The sequence below is a fragment of the Curcuma longa genome, chromosome 6 (assembly GCF_044706935.1).
Source record: "Curcuma longa cultivar G26 ecotype Majalengka, Jawa Barat chromosome 6, ITB_CL_G26_1.1, whole genome shotgun sequence".
Classification (NCBI taxonomy): domain Eukaryota; kingdom Viridiplantae; phylum Streptophyta; class Magnoliopsida; order Zingiberales; family Zingiberaceae; genus Curcuma; species Curcuma longa.
This window is the reverse complement of record NC_133866.1, coordinates 808,007-829,457: the sequence shown is the minus strand read 5'-3', so window position 1 is coordinate 829,457 and position 21,451 is coordinate 808,007. Positions and strand designations below refer to the sequence as shown.

The following is a 21,451-nucleotide window of genomic DNA, read 5'->3' as shown; positions in this document are numbered from 1 at the left end:
AGCCGCTCACGAGCGATGACTACGAGGCTGTTGATAATCCTATGCAATAAAATAAAAAATTTTCATAGCAGAAAATAGGATCCCTTCCGTGTTCCATGTAAAAAACTCGTACAAGTTAAAAATACAAAATCCTATCTAATAGAATTCACCTTTATTCTGAAAACCACGTAACAACGTGTGTCGCGATCGTTTCAGAGCTTTCTAACTATCATCAAGAATCATATTCCCGATGTAGTGTTTAGTGGTAACCATTGACTGCCGATAACGGATAAATAGTCAGAACGCTTCCGATAAAGATGGAACAATTTTTGAAAGCTTCGTAAGCTGTCACAAAATCAACATACGGTCGTCGGATGATCAAGATTTGATCGACAACAATTGAAAAACTATTCGATAGTTGAAACAATTTTCAATAATCGAATAACAAATCCTGAAAACTCAAAATGAAACAATTTTCAATAATCGAATAACAAATCCTGAAAACCCAAAATACAATCACTCCCTCTCTACACAGCCAAAAACAGGCATCTCCTGTTTCTCTCCTGCATGGCCAAAACAGAGAACACCTCTCCGGCGACAATCCAGCAACAATCTCCGGCGGCAGTAAGCACCTTCTCCGGCAACGATCTGTCCAGTGGCAGCAAGCTTCTCCAGCAGACCAGAGAGGTCCGGTTGACAGGGCTCCGGAGCTCTTCTCCCACGCGGGCAGCAGGGGCAGAGGAGCTCGCTTCCTTCCGGTGGTGGCGGCAGAAGAGAGGGCACTGCCGCGTTCCAGCCACGGCGGCAGCAGGAAAGGGGCGCCGCTCGAGAAGAGGGCCGACCACGTCGTCGCTCGTGAACGGCTGTCGCACTCTCGCCATCGGAGGGGTGGTGTTCGGGAGTGAACAAATGCCAGAGATCCATACAATCAGGAGAGGAAGAGCGGCGTTAGGCGGAGGAGCAGCGCCGGCAAGAAATCTGTCGCGATTCTCTCCTCCCAGCCGTGAGTCGCCGCGCTTGCAGAGGAAGTGAGAACTCGGCCGCAGCATTCAGCAACAATCTTCGGTGACAACAAGCACTGGAGGAGCCACACTCAGGGTTTCTGATTCACGATTAGGGCAGGCGCCGTCGCCGTGGTGAAGAGGATGAGCAGCCACCACCCTTTCTCGCGATTTTCCCCTTTTACACTCTGTTTGGATCGGGTGAGGGAAGGTTCATTAACGGAAGGGGAAAGGAGGGGAAGGGAGGGGAAGGGAAGGAAAGGGAGGGGAAGAGAAGTAACCTTGTTTGGGAAGAAAAAAAATTTATTTGGGAGGAAAGGGAAGGGAATAGAAGTTAAATGTATAAAAGGTCAAAAATAACCCTAGCCCACAACGCTGTCTTCTTCCCTCGCGATCGCCGCTTCTCCCACAGCCGCAATGCCTTTCTGCCCTAATGCGACGTCGTTTCCCGTCGCGACGTTGTTTTTTCCCGCGATCCTGCTTGCCGATCCGCCGCTACAGCGACACTGCTGTCGCAACGTCACTGTCGACGTGCAGCAATCTGGACGTCCCGCGATCGACGCTGTTGTCACAACGCCACCGTAACGGCCGGAACGATGGGCTACCTCGCATCGGAGTACCTCCTCACAGGCTGTGCAACCGAGAAGATCGGTGCCGGCAACAGCATCAGGAGGTGCCGGCAGCAGCGTCAGGAGGTGCAGCAATCTGGTGGAATGGGTGTGGGGTTTGCACGGTGAAGGGTAGAATTAGAAGATACTTGTAATATTTTTCTTCCCCTTCCTTACACCCCGATTTGGGGTGTAAGACATTGTGGCTATTCATGGGCATGGAGGGGAACACTTCCCCTTCTTTCCCCTTCCCCTCCTTACCTCACCCCATCCCAAACAGAGGTAAATTTTTTTTTCCCCTTCCTTACCTTTCCCTCCCTTTCCCTCACCTCCTCCCAAACAGACTGTTAAAGAGAATGCTAGTTTAATTAAAACCCTAGTTGGCCACTCTCAACCAACAACCAGATTAAACCTTTAAACCAATCTGAACCGACAATTGAAAACCAACCAGACCAAACCAAATAGGCCGGTTCGGTTCAGATTAACACTGTAGTAAATAGGGTTCAAGTTTGGTTCGCTTGGTTCACTAACCAAACAAACTCTGATTTAACCCAAACCAGTTTTGTTGGATTCGTCTTCATAAGAGGAATCTTTTCATCTCTTTTGTTTTGTCAAAATCTCTTCCATCGTGAATCAAACCAAGTTGGTTCAATTTGATTCAAAACTGAATCATTTGGTTCACTAAACCCATTAGGGTCGGCGCCTCCTTTGAGTTTCTCCTTAGCTCTTCTTCAATTAGGGTCAGCGCCCTCCTTGAGTTTCTCCCTTGTGTTCTCTTATCCTAGGGCCAGCGCCCCTTGTCTATATTTCTCTTTGGTTGTCCCTTAGGGCCGACACCCAAAGAAGGAAGAATAGGAAGAAAGGTTGTGGCAAGAAGAGGAGAAGAAGAGAGGAAGAGAAGAAGAGGAGGTTGTTTCCTCTTGTTGCCATCGATTTGGAAGAGAGGAAAAGAAGGAGTTGGGTGGAGTTTATCTTGGAAGATCATCACCCACACGACGTCTAAGAAGAGAAGAGGAATACAACAAAAGATCAAGAGGCCTTCGGGTAATGAACCATCTTCTAAACAACCTACAAAAGGAAAGGTACAAACTATTTTATTCCGTTGCATAGCTATTTCCTTTGTATCTTTTTGTATGGATCCTGAATACCGAACACAAGAGTCTAACGATCCTATGTTTCGATCAAGGTGTGTTTCGATTGGTAAAAAATTTACTTGATCAATCAAGTACATGTCTGATCGAAGATGTAGGTTGCTTGAAAAAGTTCTGTCCTTATAAAATTTTTGTCTGGTAGAAATTGAACATGACAGAATTCTAGGCACCTTCAAAAGACACTTGATTTGATAAATCTAAAAATGAGGTATCTATTTTTGGATAATACATAAAATTTAGTATGTAGTTAAAAAAAATTATCGTAATATTAATGTTAATATAAAAATCATCGATATCATAAAATGGACATTGTTCAGAATTTAATATAATATTCTTTTAGATTTATTTTAACTTTTGACATTTTTAGAACATAAATTTAAAAAAATAAAAGAAATACTTCGATAGAGGGAAGTTCCGTATAAAAAAGCTTGACCGATAGCAAAAAGAAATAAAGCCTATATCTCTCAGAGTTTCACTCTTCATGTTTTAGATTTCTCTCCCTTTTAAATTGGAAGTCAATCAATAATCTTTTTTAACTTTCAAAAAATAAAATAGAAGATTTTGATATCGAATCAACTAATGAATTATGGTTTTAATTTTCTTATATATATAGATAATTCATATTTTTTAAAAATATATTCATATATATATATAATATTAAAAAATCTAAATAATAATTTTGAACCACAATCAACGGTTTCGAACCGATCGAACCCGTAGATTCGAACCGTCACCGAACCATTTTCGGGTCTCAGTTAGGGTTTTTATTCGTGTTATTGGGGGCAGAAAAGTAGATTTTTTTCGCCCCTTCCAGTTCCGCTAGCCGTTCGAAGCCTTATCGAGGGATCTCCATCTTGGTTTTTATCGAGGGATCTCTGTCTTGGTTTATGAGGTATCTATCCTTCTTCGTGCTTTGTGTTTCTCTTTTCCTCTCGATTTGTCGCCTTCGAAGGTTGCTTTGCTTTCCTCTCGAGATGGATGTCAGAAGAATAAATTCATGATCGTTGAATGCTAAAGCGGGTTCTTTTGTTCTTTTTGTGGTAGATCTGTAAATCTTCGTTGTAGATCTGCTTTTACACGACATGAACACGACGTTTCGATTAATAGCTTGAGTATTTATTGTCATCTTGTGCGGAAATTCCTTCATTTTCCTTAATTAGCTTTTGGATGGTGATTTCGTGTTGCAAAGTTCTCTCTTTTTTTTTTTTTTTCAAACAAAGATGTTTGTTGATTTTTCTTATGTATCTGGCAACGTATTGATTTATTTATTCATATACTTTGCAGCTCGAAGGAGAAACCCACTCTAGGGTATGTTGATCTGCTTCCCTTCATTCAGACTCCGTTAATTTTCTTAAATATGCTGCTGCCTGGTTTAAACTACGTTGCACAATATTGTGGTATTTGAAGGATACGGTAAAAAGACAGATTTTGATAAGAATCCGCGTCCTACCTTATAGTAAATTAGAGAAAAGAAGGAAAGAAAGGGTGGGACGATGGTGGTTATGGAGAAGTTGTGGCGTATGGTGATTGGTGGCAATGAGGACACGGCTTATCTTATAGAAAATTAGAGGTAAGAAGGGGAAAAAGTGCAGGATGATGGTGGTTGTGGTGTAGGGTGACCGGTGGTCATGTCCCATCTCATTTGAAATTAGGGAAAGGGGAAAGAGATGGATCGCATCAAAGAGATAGACTCCCAATAGCCAAAAGACTTTTAATTCATAATAAATTAACTTATTGATTCATTTTTTGTCAAAGGTCTTTGTGCTTATTTATAGGCATCCAAGATGTGCCTAATCAGTAGTTAAAAAGATTAATCTAATAACTATGCTTTATTTTAAATAAAATATAATAATTTACTTATTATAATTAAATTACATATTATAGAGATAATAAAGGATAATAATTCTAAATTATAATAACTTGTTAATTGTTTTGCTTTAAGTGATGGCTTGGGTTCAGCCACAGGCTTAATTTGTAGGCAAAGATGATTTGGAGAAATTCTTATCGACCGAGGAAGGATTATATCTGTCTATTGTTTATCAGGGGTGTGTTATCCAAGAGAACCTACAAGGAGTTTACCTAAAAAAATGAAGAGAAATGAAAATCCAAACCAGTAATCCATTGATTTTGCTTTTCCATTGTGTACTGTTGTCAGTTATAGAATGGTAACTGACTTATCAGATAAACTAATTTTTTGGAGTCTATTTAAAATTGTGGTTAAGAATCTTTGCTTCCAACTTTGGCATCACACTTTGTGATGGCTTGTTTGCTCTAGTTTTAGTTAATATGGTTTAAGATTCCAGCTTCGGCACAATAATGTTGCTGGATGGACATGTTTTACATTGCAGATCATATAAAGGGACCTGACCTCTGCAAATACATCTTTTGGTCTTTAGGATCTAGACCATGATTTTGTACCTTTTTATGACTTTTAGTACAGCTAAATATCAGATTGTTCATGCTTTTGCTACTCTAATATATTTAGTTGTCTTTTCTTATGCTCTAAGAGCAAGTGCTTTAAGATCTGTAACCAAAAGCCTTACTTATCGTCTCTAGTTTATGGACCAACTTGATTGCTCAATCACTATGACTAAGTTAAAGTTCTTCAATGCTGAGTTCTTAGTTTTTTATAGCCTTAAAAGTGTTATAATTTTAGTGTAAAAAGTGCATGTGATATCGAACTAAGTTTTAGTGAGGGAACTTTCACTCTTGTAATGTTGTACAACCAGTCGCTCTTCTATTTCTGCCACACAATCTTGTGGTCTTTCAAATACAATTGCAGTTTTTCTGTCACATGCCAAGAACTTAAAAAAGGTGCATGCTCAGATGATTCAACTCCTCTTGTTTGCTGTAAATGGTACTAGTTTACTGTACCATAAACGACAAAGCATTGATAAATATATAGGACCTTAGGTAGCACTGGAATGTGAGGAATTATGAAACCGGTTCTTTTTTAAATGCAGTGGCACGCGGATAAAGACCCGCAAACGGAATATAGCTGCTCCTTTGGACCCTGCAGCTTTTGCAGATGCAGTGGTCCAGATATATCTGGATAATGCTGGTGATCTGGTATGTTTATTAAGGAACAATTAGAAAAGCACTTTCCTTATTTTCTCACCAAATCATGCTATAAAGATTTGAAAAATTCCTGATTTTAGTTGCTTGTTGGATATAAGAGAATTAAGATATCTTATTCATGTTTATATATGTTGTCATTTTGGAATCAAGATTTAGTTAGTTGCTGTGCTGACAACCTGTAAAAATTATGCTTGTAGCTTGATTGGTTATTGATATAATCAGCTGAGAACAACAAGTTAGAATTCTGTGCGCACTACAGAGGAAACAGCTAGAAGCATTTTATGATTATTCAAGTACAATTTTTTGATTTAGGATAATTTCCTCTGGGCATTCAATGACAGAACCAGAGAAGTAGAGATGTGGGGAAAAGATTTCAAGAGTGACAATAAAAAATTATCTATTAGAAAGAGAAGTTTATTTGTGAAAATTGTATTCTTTAAAAGCCATCTTGAAACAATCAAGAATGAGACTGCATTTCACATTGCAGGACAGTTCATGACTTATAAAAGTACATTTTATTTTTTTTTGAAAGGACGTATACAATCAATATTCAATTCCACAAGATAGGTTTGTTTACTCTTTAGAATTTTCAGTCTGCATATGTACTTGATTTAAAACATCAGCAGTAGCTTTATGACTATGCCAATTATGATTTACAAATTATGTTTGATTAGGAAGCATTCACTTATTATATACTGATGGAGCTATGTAACTATGTTAAATCATAAATTACAAATCAATTGTAAGCATATAACCAGACAAAATGTAGTTCAACCCACACTAGCTCTTGTAGCTTGATTATGGCAGTGAGAATCATTTTTTTTGCTTGTCTAATTTTCTACTTGTAGATTCGGTTCATTCTTGCACATCTATGGATTATTTGGAATTCTTCTCCTGTCAGGAACTTGTTGTGAAGAATATTGAATCATCAGAACTTAACTTCTCAAGATATGGTGACACCTTTTTTGAGGTAATTAATGAGTATTTTCCTTTTGACTAAAATATTTCCCTCTTGTTTCTGTGCTGTTTCATGACTTAGTCTACATCTTGTTTCGTCGTCTATCTTGCACCTAATCTTTTGCATGTTTAGTAATAAATTGCACTATTAATGTCTTTTTATGAAAAGGAGGTCGTAGAACTAACCTATTTATTCATATAGTCAAAGTTACCCTTATAAAACTATCATTTCTGGGCCTTCTGGAGGGTTAATAAAACTTCCATAGCAAACAGAGATGACAAAGCTTCCTTGCTAATTAATCAACATGAACATTCTTCTCCCTTGCGCAGTGTATAAGAATTGTTTTTCAATCCAACACTCATCAACATAAGCATGGGTTCTTCTTGTCAGCATACACTAATAGCTGGATCTTAAGAACTAAGAAAAATTCTTCGCAATCCGTCTAGACCTCGAGCTTCCTAAATCTCAAATTTATTGTAGCTTCCAGTCCTAACTCAATATTATTGAGGCCCACTTTCATTGGGTGAGTTGTAGGGTTTGTGTGGATGTTGCCTCCATTACACTCACTTTCCACATCTCCAATTAAGCCTCCAACCCAGCTTTTAGTAAAAGATGGTTTAGAGCAGCGTCAACAGCTTATGCCATTTCATAACTGGAAGTCTCCGTTTGGTAGTATTCCTGTTTTTCATCCCCTTCATGTTCTCCAAATATCTTGTTTGGAATTAATCTACCAAGTTTAAAACTGCAAAATCTGGTATAGTGAATCTCTGCAAATCCTTCTCTAAATAGCTACTCTTGCACAGTTTCTAGCAGACCTTTCCAAACACGAGGCTCCATTCTTCACCTCTAAGTGGATTTGGGGCCTTTTCCCCTGCATCTGAGCCAGAAGTTGTCTTCTTTCCTTGATGGAACTCCTTCGCACATCATTCTTGCATGGATATAATCTCTTAATACATGCATGCATGTTTCCATAGCCGGAATCTTTTAAAATGCCAGTGACCTTTTCTATTTATTATTTCCTTGTTCTTTACCTACCATTTGAACTTGGTCACCTTTGACTAAGCTGGAAATCCGACCCAAAGCATGGTTTTCTTGGTAAGTTTGGGTTTCCAGTTGGTGAATGTTTTTTAAAAAAAATCAACCCAGTTTTACATGACATTTTATTTAGTATACATACTAATATAATATATAAAAATGTTGGTTATTAAATCCATAGTTATACCATATTCTGTATAATGCTTTATAGCCCCAAAAGATGTGAAAAAAGAGAATATGAAACCAGAACCAAACTGATTCATTTGATTTAGGTCTGTTTTTCTTTTTTTTTGTCAAGTTCTCTTGGGTTATTTTGGGTTAAAATCCTATTCAACCTATTTTGGGTGGTCTATAGGATGGATTTTGAATTTCATCACTAACCTTACACTTAAACAGTTGATGCTTTGTGAGCGATGTGTTTAATGTAATGCCTGGTGCTGTTGTCTTTTTCTAAGCTATCGCAACTGATTACTTGATACTGCTTTAGGTTATCTTCACTGGTGGCCGGACACAACCAGGTACAATAAAGCCTGATGAGGGAGAGAGGCACCCTTACTCAGTTCTAGATTGCCAGCCTAAACGTGAAGCCATCTTGCCTTCGGTTCTGTACATTCAGAAAATTTTAAGGCGAAGGCCCTTTTTGATTAAAAACCTTGAAAATGTTATGCAAAAGTTCCTTCAGTCCTTGGAACTTTTCGAGGAGAACGAAAGACAGAAACTTGCCATATTTACTGCTCTTGCATTCTCTCAGAAATTATCAGGCCTTCCACCTGAGACTGTCTTCCAAGCATTGCTCAAGGATAATCTCGTTGCCAAGGGGCTAGTACTCTCCTTTGTTACTGTTTTCTTCAAGGAATATTTGGTAGAAAACAATTTGGATGATCTCATGCTGCTTTTGAAGCGAGGTAAAATGGAGGACAAACTACTTGATTGTTTTCCCACTGCCAAGCGCTCTACTGAATGCTTTTCTGAGCATTTCACGTGAGTGTTTTTTCTTCAACATCTGTATTATGGCATTCAATTTGTTACTAATCTTTTAGCATTTTTTTGTGATATATTTTTGAGTAACTTTACATGTGTTTAGGGTTACAAAAAATTGGGTCACTGCACTATCTACAAGGATGACATTTGGAATTTTATTTTTTTTGTTCACATGAAAAAGCTTAATGTTCTACGGATAAGTCTGTTGACAAAATTTAATATAGTAGGGGCATAGCATGGCGACTATCATACTAGTATAAGTATCATGCTCCAGCACAAGGGCATGCCATTAATGTTAAAAATTTATTAACAACTTTCAACATTTTATCTTTCTTCATCTATAAAATTGTTGACTTTCTCCTTCTGTTGTAACTTCTACAGTAAAGAAGGATTGTTAGCTCTTGTCGAGTATAATGAGAAGAAAATATTTGAAGTGAAACTTAAGGAAATGAAAACAACACTAACAACCCAGATCGCAGAAGAAACAGATATCGCAGATGTCATACAAACTGCAAAACAGCATGTAAAGGACGCTAAATTACCCGATGTTGAAGTTGTACGCATTTTGTGGGATATGCTAATGGATACTTTTCAATGGTCTGGTAAAAACCAGCAGCAGAATGCAAATTCTATACTTCGTCAGGTATTTTTTTGTGTTATTTATTTATTTATGAGCTTTGATCGTCTTGACTGTTTGAAATTAAAATTATATTAACTTTCAAAAATCATATTGTATAGTACATGATACAACATTTAGAAAATAAGGAAAGAAAATTTATCAAATCTCCTAAAAAAAAGAACAATTAAAATAGGAATATATTCTATTATATTCTACGTTCCCCTCAAGTTGGATGGTAGATGTTGATTAAGCTTAATCTTCAAAGTTCTTCCCTATCCTTAATGGGGATGTTTCGTATGTGAAGACTAGTTAGCAGATGCAATGATTGATTAGTCCTTCTATCTCTTATTTTATGAAGTGACGATCAACCTCCATGTGTTTTGTCCCATCATGTTGATTCACTGGGTTCTTTGGAATGTTGATAGTAGCTGATTGGTCATCGTAGAACATCCTCATAGGATCTTCAACAACGATCGTTAACTACTTTAAGAGTCTTTGTAGCCGCATTCCTTCACATATACCATGTCTCATTGCTCAAAATTCGACATTTGCATTGGTTCTCGAGACAACAGATTAATTCTTGCTATGACATGTAAGTAAATTTCTCCATGCATATGTAGTAGGCGGAAGTTGATTAAATCATATACTCTTCATTTGGATTGTAACTAAATTGACTCACTATATGATGGGCAAAAACTGTAAGTGCACGACTATCGTCAAGTTATAAAAGATATCGATCCCATAGGAATTGTAAAATCGAGTAGCAATTAGAATCACAAAGCAGACTATCTAGACAATCGAAAGTTGTGCAAGTTGAGAAAGAAAGGAAACGAATTGAGAAAACATAAAGAGTCGTTGGAGAAAGTCGATTTTGGGAAACGACTCTAGGGTTTTGGTTTTGCCACGATGATTGTTAACACTCTAAGTAAAGTACTATTTACTTTCTTATCTCAATGTTTATATGCATGTAGATGGTCTATCTCGAGATACCAATATAGACTTTTAGAATTATACCAGCATGTCTACCTAAACGCGACACCTACTTTCAAGAAAGACTTATTAGAGCGATTGCTTTTTCAGGGAGGCTTCTGTCGTAATGTTCTACGGTCCTCTAGATGTCATCCCCTACTTTGTGACGTCGAATCAGGGTCGACCCATTATGCTCTGTAATAGCTAATGGTGTCCTCGTGAGATTTTCAATTACTTTCATGACCAACCCCTCACATCTCGGCCTTTATGGGTTGGAGATTTGGGTTTACTTTTCGATCCTTCTCTGCGTCCTGTGGGATATGAAGATGTACGGTTGAAATCATATATGCACAATAAAATTGGATCATGGATAAACACATTATATATATATATATATATATATATATAAAACAATTCATGGGGCTACTCCCTCATCTTAAAATCTAGAGTATTACTCTATGGAAAGAGTTACAACCGAAAGACAAAGAAGAAAACATCCTACAACTTGAATCAAGAGAAAAGAGAGGAGGTTGTGGAATCGGTGATAGATCCGTTTCGCGTCTAATTTTGTCTGGAGGAACACATCTGTGTCATGGGACACGGCTAGAGAGTTCCTTGCTGTGGACTTTCGTTCCAAGACTCTTTAACTCTAATTAAGTTTCAATTTCATGTCTTGTCAAACAAAATGGCGCAAATTAAAAGAATGAAAATGGTGCAAATGAGATGTAAGTGTGCAAAATATGCTAATGCAATGAAATGAAACGCATGCAGAGCAATGTCAAAAATTCTATATGAAACACACACATCACTATACTAACCGAGTAGCCACGTTGGGTATTGTATGTGATACATATATGAGTTTGCCCACAAGTGAATGACATCTGCATTTACCAACTACTGCATAATCCTCTATGGTTCATAGTTTGATTGTTGAGTCTAGCATGCATCCGAGCATTCCATGGTCTTTCAGAAGTCTAGAACATATTTTTGTTGAGAGAGTGAGATTCCTATGTTCAAACAAGCTATTTCCATTCCAGGAAAATACTTGAGGCTTCCCCAGACCTTTGATTTTGAATTCTTTAGCTACTAGACTCTTGAATGTACTCATCTCTTTATATCCTTATCCTCTGTTAGAATAATGTCATCCATGTATACAATAATGATGGCAATTTTCCCATGAGGTGAACAATATATGTATAATGATGATAGTTTTCCCTTGTAGTGAACATTTAACAAAGAGGGTGTGATGCTATTGACATTATAGATAATTATGTTGTTTGATTACTTAGTATATCTATCAAATCAAGCTCTTGGGAATTGTTGGAACCCTTATGGCTTGCGACTCGAATCTAAGAGGGATGTTTATGTAAACCTCATGTGACAAATCTCCATTGAGAATTATATTCTTGACATCTAATTGATGAAGTGACCAATCTAGCTTTGCGGCCAGAGATAGTAATCGATTCTATAGGATCGTGTGAAACCTTTTGCAATGAATTAAGCTTTGAATCGATGAATACTTCCATCTTCTCTATATTTAATTGTAAAGATCCATTCACATCCTACAAAATGCTTTTCAGGTGGTACTTCAATAATCTTCCATGTTCCATTATTCTATGGTGCTCGAAACTTTTCTTCAACAACCTCCTTCCATTATGGTAATGTGAGATTTAGGAATCCGTGTTTGATTTAGACTTGCCACAAAATTCCTCTATTTATTAGATAGCCTTTGATATGACACAGTTACAAATTGGATGTTTTGTGCATTCTCTACCACCGTTTTATTTTTTGCAATAGGAAGATCACCATTTTCAGAAGACTCAGGATTAGAGTTACCTTATGGATCTTTTGATTTGGGTTTTGTTTCCAATTTTTGGATATGCTCAAGGAGTAGTTGGTGCTCTATCTCCCTTTGGTTATTATCTCTCTTCAATAGGTGATAAGCTCTTTGTGGTTTTTGGATTAATTAGTGTTTAAGGGAATAAAGACTAACAGATAGAGAAGAGGAAATGTTTTAGGGAAGGAGTACTTTGAATTTTAGGTATTTCTCTAGGTGAGTCAACATATGAAACCATGAGTTCGTTTCTGTGAGTAGGGATAAATTTTTTTGGAGTAACGACCGGATTTGATAACTGTGGGGAATATTTAGGTCATTAAACTTTGTGTTGATATCCTACAGGTGATATTTTTGTGTGAAACTATTATTCCCGTGAATGTCAGATTTGGGATAATATGGCCGATGTTAAAAAAATGTAACATCCATGCACGTAGAATTTCTTGTAATTAGAGAATAGCATTTTACCCTTTTGGATGAGAAGAAATCCAAGAATATAAACTTAATGCTTTATGATCAAGTTTTTTCTGGTTATGGCTATGGATATGGATAAAAGGGGAGCAACTAAACAACTTGATGGGGATGGAGGATATGGGATGTGTGGTTGGTTTGTCTTAAGAAGAATTGAAATGAGTGGGTTTGGAATTCTAGGACTTGAGAAGGGTATCTATTTATGAGGTAGGTTGTGGTGAGTATGACGTCTTCCAATATTATTTTGATACATGTTTAGAGAACATGAGAGATTGAGCTACTTTTAGGAGATGATTGTGTTTCCTTTCGGCTATATCATTTTGCTAAGGTGTGTTAAAACAAAAGCTTAAATGAACAATTCTCGACTAATTAGGTAATCACTAATAATGGATGCAAAATATTCTTTTACATTATCTGTTTTCAAAATATTATTTTAGCTTGGAATTGAGTTTAAACTATGGTATTGAATTTTTAAAATATTGGATCTACATATGATTTTTTTAGTGTAATCATCTATAAATGTTACGGACTGATAAGATCCAGTAATATTTTTAATCCTACATGGTACTCAAACATCATTATGGATTAATGGAAAAAGTTGTGATTTTTATAAGGTGGGAGGTTAGAATAAGAATTTCATGTTTTCACATTAAAACTCACTCGGATTTTTATTAATGAAAAGAAATAAAAAAAAGTTCTTGAGATATATAAATCCGGATGCCAATCGTATAGTGTCATAACATAGCATTGCCCTCTTTCGGATAAATAGAAATTGGATTTTGACTCTTACTGGCTAATTGGTATTATGACCTTTCCTTTTAGGATAATCATTTGCCTCAAATAGATAGAGCTTGATCATTCTTTGTCATTGCGATGGTCTTTCTCGAATCTTAGACTATCTAAAACCTGAAATTCATGAGAATTTATAAAAAGTTTAGTGACACAATTGTAATTGCGAGTCTACTGATAGTAAATTGCAGTTTAATGAGACACTAAAAGAATGTGTGCTTTAGAAATTTTTACTGCTCCAGTCTCAATCGCTACTTTCTATTTCGAACAACTCTGAACTCCTTATTTGAATAAGTTGCTTCCTAGATTTCTCTCATTGTCTTATATAGGAGAAAATTTTCTCTTATTAATTAACCATGACATGACATTTTGATTTCTAACTTGTGAATTTTGGGTCGTCTGCCTTTGGAGCGGAGCTGGTTTTTTCAGATAAATAATTGTTGTTTCGTTTGCCACATACGAATAACATCATCGATTGGGATCATTGGAGATGATTGTTCCCATTGAGTCTATGTCCTAGAATGAGGATTTTAGTGTCGTTTGACGGTTAGAGTCAGTGGAATTTAATGAGAGGTGACGTTAGATGTTGTGGAGGAATTGAGTCTTTTTTTGGTCCTTCTGAATTTCACCATATACAAATGGTATGGATTGTCGGTGGTTGGGAGATATTGTACATACTGCAACCGGAAGACAATGGCAGAGATGCCTAGGGATAACAGTTGTTAAATGCGCAACAAGAGAGATGATTAGGGTTGGCACTCAGATACCACGTTGAAAATTAAAATTATATTAACCCTCAAAAATCATTTTGTACAACCTTATAAATGATACATCTAAAAAATACAGAAAAGAAAACTTATCACATTTCTTTAAAAAAGGAATATATATATATATATAAGGAAGTAAGAATATTCTATAATACTCATTTACCATTTGCTGAATCCCTTTGATTTCTATTAGCTATAATTTCTGTGTGTTCTGTGTTAATTATTTGCGTCAACATGCATATCTTAGTTAAGTTTCTTCTTCATTTTTCATTGCATGTGGGGTTTTCATACAGCTACTTGAAAATAGTTATTTCAACGTTAATTCATCATACATTTGGGTGTGCAGTTAGGTTAAATAAGGTCTTGAATTATAAACAATACTACAGAACCTAACATTAATAGCACTTAGCATGATGACAATCTATTGAATCATTAAATCAGATGCAAAATAATGCCACCTTGAAAAATCCTATTTTAGCTTGTGCCTGGTAGGTCTTTGAAAGTTTTTCCCAAGGAGAAGATGGAGTTAATGATTTACTTCATGGTTTCATTTCTTTATGCTTACTATTTATGTTGTTTGCTCTTTTTCCTGGTAGGTATTGGTTTCATGTGTCAATAAATCTAGCGATAACTCTTTGGGTTTGTTTCTTCATCAGGTGAAGACCTGGTCAGGACTTCTGAATGCTTTCTGTACTAGTGGCAAGCTGGAATTGGAACTGATGTACAAAGTTCAGATCCAGTGCTACGAGGATGCCAAATTGATGAAGTTATTCCCAGAAATTATAAGGTCCCTTTACGACCAGGATGTACTTGCTGAAGATACCATTCTTCTTTGGTTCCGAAGGGGTGCAAACCCAAAGGGCAGGTGCATCTCTAACCTCTCTTCCCATTCATTTGTTTGGATGTAAATGATGCTTGTGCGAGTGGATGCGAGGTGGTTTTTTTGCTGATGTCTGGTCTTATTTAGTATGGAAGAAAAAAAAAGGTGGTGGATGAGAAAACAACAGAGATGGTAAATGAGAGACGAGAAATTAAAATTAAAAATCCTAAATCTTGTTTATTTGGCTTGACGAAACTAGGAGATTTTTGATAAAATTTTGGCTATTTATGAACATAGAAATGGGGAGTTTTTTTCATAACTCTTTTCAAAGCTTTTACTTAGCCTGCTGCTTCTCTTCCCCTATCTTGACTTCCTCTTATCTTTCATCTACTAGAGAAAATAGAAAGCTAACAAGATAGAGAGACTGAGAGAGCATAAATAATTAGGAAAGTCTTTTGTCTTTCTTTCATGTTGTCTTTGAGGAAAGAAAAGAGTCCCAAATACAGATTTTAATATTAAATTTTGTCTACTTGGGAAGAGGATGTAAATCCTTCAAAATTGTCTTAAAAAACTATTTTGCCATGGTTGGGAAAGAGATTGAAGCGGAGAAGTTGAGACTCAAGTTTGTCTTAAAAGACTAGTTTGCCATGTGGGTGGGGAGCGAGATTGGAGCGGAGAGGTCGAAAGTCAAGAAGTCGTTGGATGGGAAGAGGTTGGAAAGAGTACCAACGGGGAAGAGGTCGTAGAGGAGAGGGCGTTTGAGTGCATCTATCAGAGAAACTACTGACATCAGTTGTTGTGGGTGGAAAGGGACTGTATGTGTTCTTTCTAATGGTAAATTATATATATATATATATATATATAGGAGTGATATCTTACGCGTCTTAAAAAACATGATCATGTGCGATATCAGAATCGAGGCGTCCGGAAGAATTTCGGACACTTGGAACAGTAAATAGTGTCATTATATATATATTTTTATTTTTATTTTGCTTATGGTTGCTGCCATTTAAGATTATTCACGGGGTGTGCCGGCTTATTATCCCACACTTCTTATTCGGTACACACCCCAACTAAAAAAAAAAAATAATAATAAAATATAAAATAATACTATTTACTGTTTCAAGCGTTCGGAATTTTTCTAGACGTTCCGATTTTGATGTTGTATACGGTTGCGTATTTTAAGACACATAGGATATCACCTCAACTATATATATATATATATATATATATATATATATATATATATATATATATATATATATATATATATATATATATATATATATATATACAGAACGGCTATGCTGGGCGTCAATCCATACGCGCTCGCGTGAGCGCCAGCCAACCTCTCCTCATTGCCGCCGTCGCCGCGTCGCCGTCCGGTCACCGCCGACCGTCGGACCGGGTGCGTTGGACGCGCAGCTCGCCGGCGCTCCGGCCGGCGTCGGATTCCGGCCGGATGGTGGCTGGAATCCGGCCGAAAATCGCCAGGAAACGCGCTGTTCGTGAGGCGCCCACTGTTGGCCGGAAATCGGCGGGTTTCCGGCCAAATCGGGGCCGGAGACCGGCCGGGGTCGACGCGCCAGGCGATGGCGCGTCGACCCCGGCCGGTCTCCGGCCTCGATTTGGCCGGAAACCCGCCGATTTCCGGCCAACAGTGGGCACCAGCGGTTGACGGGCGATTTCGGTCGGAATCGAACGGATTCCGGCCGAATCGGGGCCGGAGACCGGCCGGGGTCGACGCGCCGTCGCCTGGCGCGTCGACCCCGGCCAGTCTCCGGCCCCGATTCGGCCGGAATCCGTTCGATTCCGGCCGAAATCGCCTGTCAGCCGCTTTCCCATGTTTCTGGCGGTTTTCGGCCGGATTCGGGCCACCATCCGGCCGGAATCCGACGCCGGTCGGAGCGCCGGCGAGCTGCGCGTCCAACGCACCCGGTCCGACGGTCGGCGGTGACCGGACGGCGGCGCGGCGACGGCGGCAATGAGGAGAGGTTGGCTGGCGCTCACGGTGGCGCGTATGGGTTGACGCCCAGCATAGCCGTTCTCTCTCTATATATATATATATATTTGGCGATTAAAGTAATTTTGCAATCAAAATGGTGTATTTGTCAATTAAACTTAAATCTGTCTCTCAACTTTCTTCCCAAGTTTGGAATATGCGTGGGGTAGGGAGGAAAATGAAGTGTTTGGGATCTCTGTAACTTTTTATCTCCCATTCGCCTGTTGTCCAAGCAGCAAGACCCTAGCTTGTTCTTTCATAATATTCTCTTCTTTCCTATAGACGCTATTACTGAAATCTTTACTCGGTAGAAATTACTGAAATCTTTACTCGGTATGAATGCTCAATGCGGGTATGAATCCAAGTGGTCGACACTTTATTTCCGTACAGTTCTTCCACTGCCAATGTTCAACACGACTAAATTGTAATATAGTAATTCTGCTTTTATTTCTGCACTATTATCTCGCCTTGTGAATCATTCTGTATCATACTTTCGATGACCTTACAATTTTCGCAGGCAAACTTTCGTGAAAGCTCTGGAGCCATTTGTGAACTGGCTCGAGGAAGCCGAAGAGGAAGAATGATTAACAGTGGTGCTTTAAACAGACTAATAGCTTATGGGTCTTCAGTTCATTACTAGTTCGGTTTGCTGGCCGCATTATGATGCTCGAAACAAACCACGATTTGCATGTGATTGTGTTTGCAAAACCTATATTCCTATGCAAGAGCTATTTGAATTAATACGCAACCCATGGAATATTATGATCTAAGAATGTATTCCAACTGGTTTGTGATACGTTTTGACAGAAACTATATGCTTCTTAGCTAGGTTAGAGGGGTTGAGAATTGAGTGGATCAAGCAAGTTGAATTGAAATGATAGACTTTAGTTGGATGCATTGGGTTATTGAAAGGGTTGGATGAATTGAATGGCTGTTGGGTGGGTCGATCGAAGTACTCAAGAGGGGTCAAGCAAGTTGAGTCGAAATGATAGCCTAGGGTGGGTCGATCGAAGTACTCAAGAGGGGTCAAGCAAGTTGAGTCGAAATTATAGCCTGTTGGGGTAATCTTTAAAATACCCTTCGAGTTAGATCCGACTTCGGATTGTCAGGTATGTGATCTGTGATTTGGCCTGATTCAGCTTGTGCTTGGGCAGACAAGGCAACATTTATTTTTCAGAAATAAAAATAATAAAAAATATCTTAATTTTAAAAAAAGGAAAAAGAAAAGATTTTTTAAGAAAATAAATAAATATATATTATATTTTTTAAAATTCTTTTAGATAAATATTTTATATCTATCCAGATTGACTTGAGCTTATTTTTTAAAACATTTGAGTTAAGACAATAGTGGGTTGTTCTCAGTTTGGGTTTGTGTCAAGTTCGGCATAATTAAAAATTGAGCCATGTTTGACTCAGGGTAATATTCCCTCGTCTAGCTCAACCCACGAATTGACACCTCTACTTTCAAAGCTCAAGTTGGTTTTATTAACGTCAAAATCCTCTGAAGTTTTTGGGCGGGTGTTGAACTAATTCTTCCTTTATCAGTGTCACATAACACGTGATGTCTTTTATCAATATACTAAATCTTAGACAAATCTGTCAAAAATACTTTTGAACTCATGAGGACATCTATGCCTCAACCATCGATCGATAGTTCAACGGATCAAGTTGTTAATACTTACTTATCCAAACAACACAAATCTGCTAAAAACAAATTTTATGTTATATTAATCCTCGAACATGCCTTCATCTGACATGCTGGGAGATTCAGTTCCATTTACAATAGGCTTGTTTGCAGAAAATGAATGAGTGGAGTCTTCAAAAATGCTATAGTCAAAATCTATACCGTCGTCATCCTCGTCCTCATCCTCATCCTCATCAAGTTCTTTCTCCTCTACTTTTTTGGCTGTGGCTTTGCTCTGCGCCTCCCGGCGCATCCTTTGTTCAATGGCTTCCTCATAGGACATCTCGTACCAGACAGTACCTCTCCCGACAATGGATTTGTTGTGTTCTTCTACCATCCTCTCCTCCTTGCTCTTCTCGGAGTTCTTAGGTTCCCCCAATAGTCGTACCGATACAAGGGGTTTGTCGGGTCGTACTGATCTCCAAAAATCTTTTTGTCATCTAGGTATCTTCCAGGCTCCTCCACTGGAAGGCCAAGAGCTTTCCGGCTGCCAATGAAGTAAACAAACCAAAAGCATATGATCACTATTAGTTCATAGCAACAAGCTGAAAGCAAATTTGTGAGTTAAATAAATACCAGAATCTAGTCAATTGTAAATACCCTGGTCGCAAGCAAAATAATTTGAAAGATCCATCAAATTAAAATCAACTGAAGTGTATGACAGTGATTTGAAAATCGAACTGGTATAATACACAGTTACTGTCAATCAGTAGAACCAACCAACCTAAAAGAAAATGTCATAAAAACATGTATGTAGTAACAAGTAATAAGCTTGGATTTTTCTTTTTATACTTACTAGTGATAAGTTACTTTCTAATAAAATGTTTGGTACAATTTTTTTTCCAATTATTTCTATGAAATTCTAATTTGACTATGAAACAAATGTATTCTTGTTTGTGGAATATACAAACTGAGTAGGAAGTGATTAAAGGGGCAAAGTTCGTCGAAAATCATCTCAGCAAGGTCCAGTCATGCTGATGTTGGCACAGCTGGGCACCAAGATTCTACTGTTCTAGGATGAAACTGAAATCTGAAATTTTAAATCTTGGAATGATCCAAGAAATAGCTAACAAGCAAAACCTAATGATGATTCTAATGGAGCGTTATTCAGAAATGAAAGTGCATACCAACTGATATCTCTGATAAGGGCTTCCCTTTCTTCTAGTGATCTACGCCAATGCATAAGATCATACTCATCCATCTCCACATTTCGTCTCATCTTTGGATATTCATACTCTTCTCCTCTAGCTTCTGCTTCTTTCTTCAATTTGTTGTTAAGCTGGATGCAACATATCAATGTCTCATTTGCGCTAGTATGAACCATGAAAATTTACTTCTTTTTTCTAAGAAGGAAAAAAAGGACAAATAGATGGATATAGTAAAGGACATTTGGTTCGAGTTTGTAGAATGAGAAACAATCATCAAACAACTGTTCGATCCCCTGCAATATTTGACAAGCAAATCCAATATTTCAGAAAAAAAGAAAATGTATTTGTTTTCTATCTACACAGATTGCCATTCTCCCCCTAGTTTCTTGATTGTCCAAGAAAAACACTAGATGTCCTCAAACAGTACAAATGAAAATCCTAGAAGCAGCTACCCTGATAAAGCAGTGTGGTCTTGAGGAGAGAGATGCAAAATTGTTGCGCCAAAAAGTTGAAGATACATTTTATATTAAGTTTTATGTTTTCCCCTTGATGCATAAAAAAATGCCAATAATAAAAGTTTGAACATCGTTTAATCCAGCAACATGATACTAAAGCATAAAAGAGAAGAGAGGATCATATTTCATGAGATTACCTGCCGTTCTGCACGGGCAGCAGCAAGATCTAGTTCTTTGATATTTGTATTCTGATAAGGGAAAAAAACAACGAGATGGAAGAGATATCAACTTCCTCTTCATAAGCCAACAATCAACCAAAAATTATCTTAAAACAACATGAAAGTAGCCACTCACCAGAATTACTTTAGGTAGCAAAGCTTCCTTATAGTATGCTTGTGTATATTGAACACTGTTTTCTTCGTCGAACAGCACGTCGGGGACAGTTGACTCATAAGTCTTGTCCTTAAATTTATCAGGATTTTCCTCTTCATGATCCAGAATCATTTGCTCACAATTATGCAGCTGCCATAACTGCGCATTCACAAGAAAGCACTAAATTGTTTGATCCAGATAGATGAATTAGAAACAGATGATAACTACAAATGAGATGATCTTTCTTTAGAAAGGAGTTGCTCTACAAGAAGTGGAGGCACTTTTACTCAATAAAGAGAAAAGGTGAATTCATCAATCATGCTAATCAAGATATACCTTATCAACATATGGGTGATCAGATAACAATGATTGATCTTCTGATTTGACTGAAGGCCTTTTCCTAGGAATAGGTGGTCTTCCAGTTTCACGCTGTTAGAAAAAATAAATAAAATAAAGAGTAAAGTGAAAAACAAATGAAAATAACACCATAATATATGATGATAAGATTCTGAAGGGAACTTGTAAAGGACCAGCAAGATTATATATAGATAAAACAACAATGACAGCAAGCTGTTGCGAGTTGGCTAAATGTTTCTTATCCTGCCATTGAACTCTATGTAAAGTTATATTGTTAGTTAATATCTAAAAACAACTATATAATAGCACCAGATATTTGGGTTAATACTTGTCGTGGGTCAAAACAAGGTGGCTATATCTTTAGATCTTCTAT

At 37.6% G+C, this 21,451-nt stretch overlaps 2 protein-coding genes across 2 annotated transcripts; one reads left to right on the top strand and one right to left on the bottom strand.

Moving 5' to 3' along the window:
- The first annotated feature begins 3,524 nt into the window (after positions 1 to 3,524).
- Positions 3,525 to 17,810, top strand: LOC141830913 (uncharacterized). The gene is made up of 8 exons (XM_074718362.1): positions 3,525 to 3,631; positions 4,024 to 4,047; positions 5,703 to 5,808; positions 6,719 to 6,787; positions 8,298 to 8,791; positions 9,173 to 9,434; positions 14,897 to 15,105; positions 17,580 to 17,810. The coding sequence occupies exons 1-8, from the start codon at positions 3,627 to 3,629 to the stop codon at positions 17,644 to 17,646; spliced, it is 1,236 nt and encodes a 411-aa protein (XP_074574463.1). The 5' UTR covers positions 3,525 to 3,626; the 3' UTR covers positions 17,647 to 17,810.
- A 943-nt stretch (positions 17,811 to 18,753) lies between these two features.
- On the bottom strand, positions 18,754 to 21,150 carry LOC141831231 (protein PLASTID TRANSCRIPTIONALLY ACTIVE 10-like; the record flags this gene model as incomplete). The annotated part of the gene is given in 6 exon segments (XM_074718644.1): positions 18,754 to 19,118; positions 19,121 to 19,233; positions 19,874 to 20,025; positions 20,547 to 20,597; positions 20,704 to 20,880; positions 21,058 to 21,150. Coding segments are annotated over 6 exon segments (915 nt in total), but the record flags the coding sequence as incomplete, so codon positions are not given.
- Positions 21,151 to 21,451: the final 301 nt, after the last annotated feature.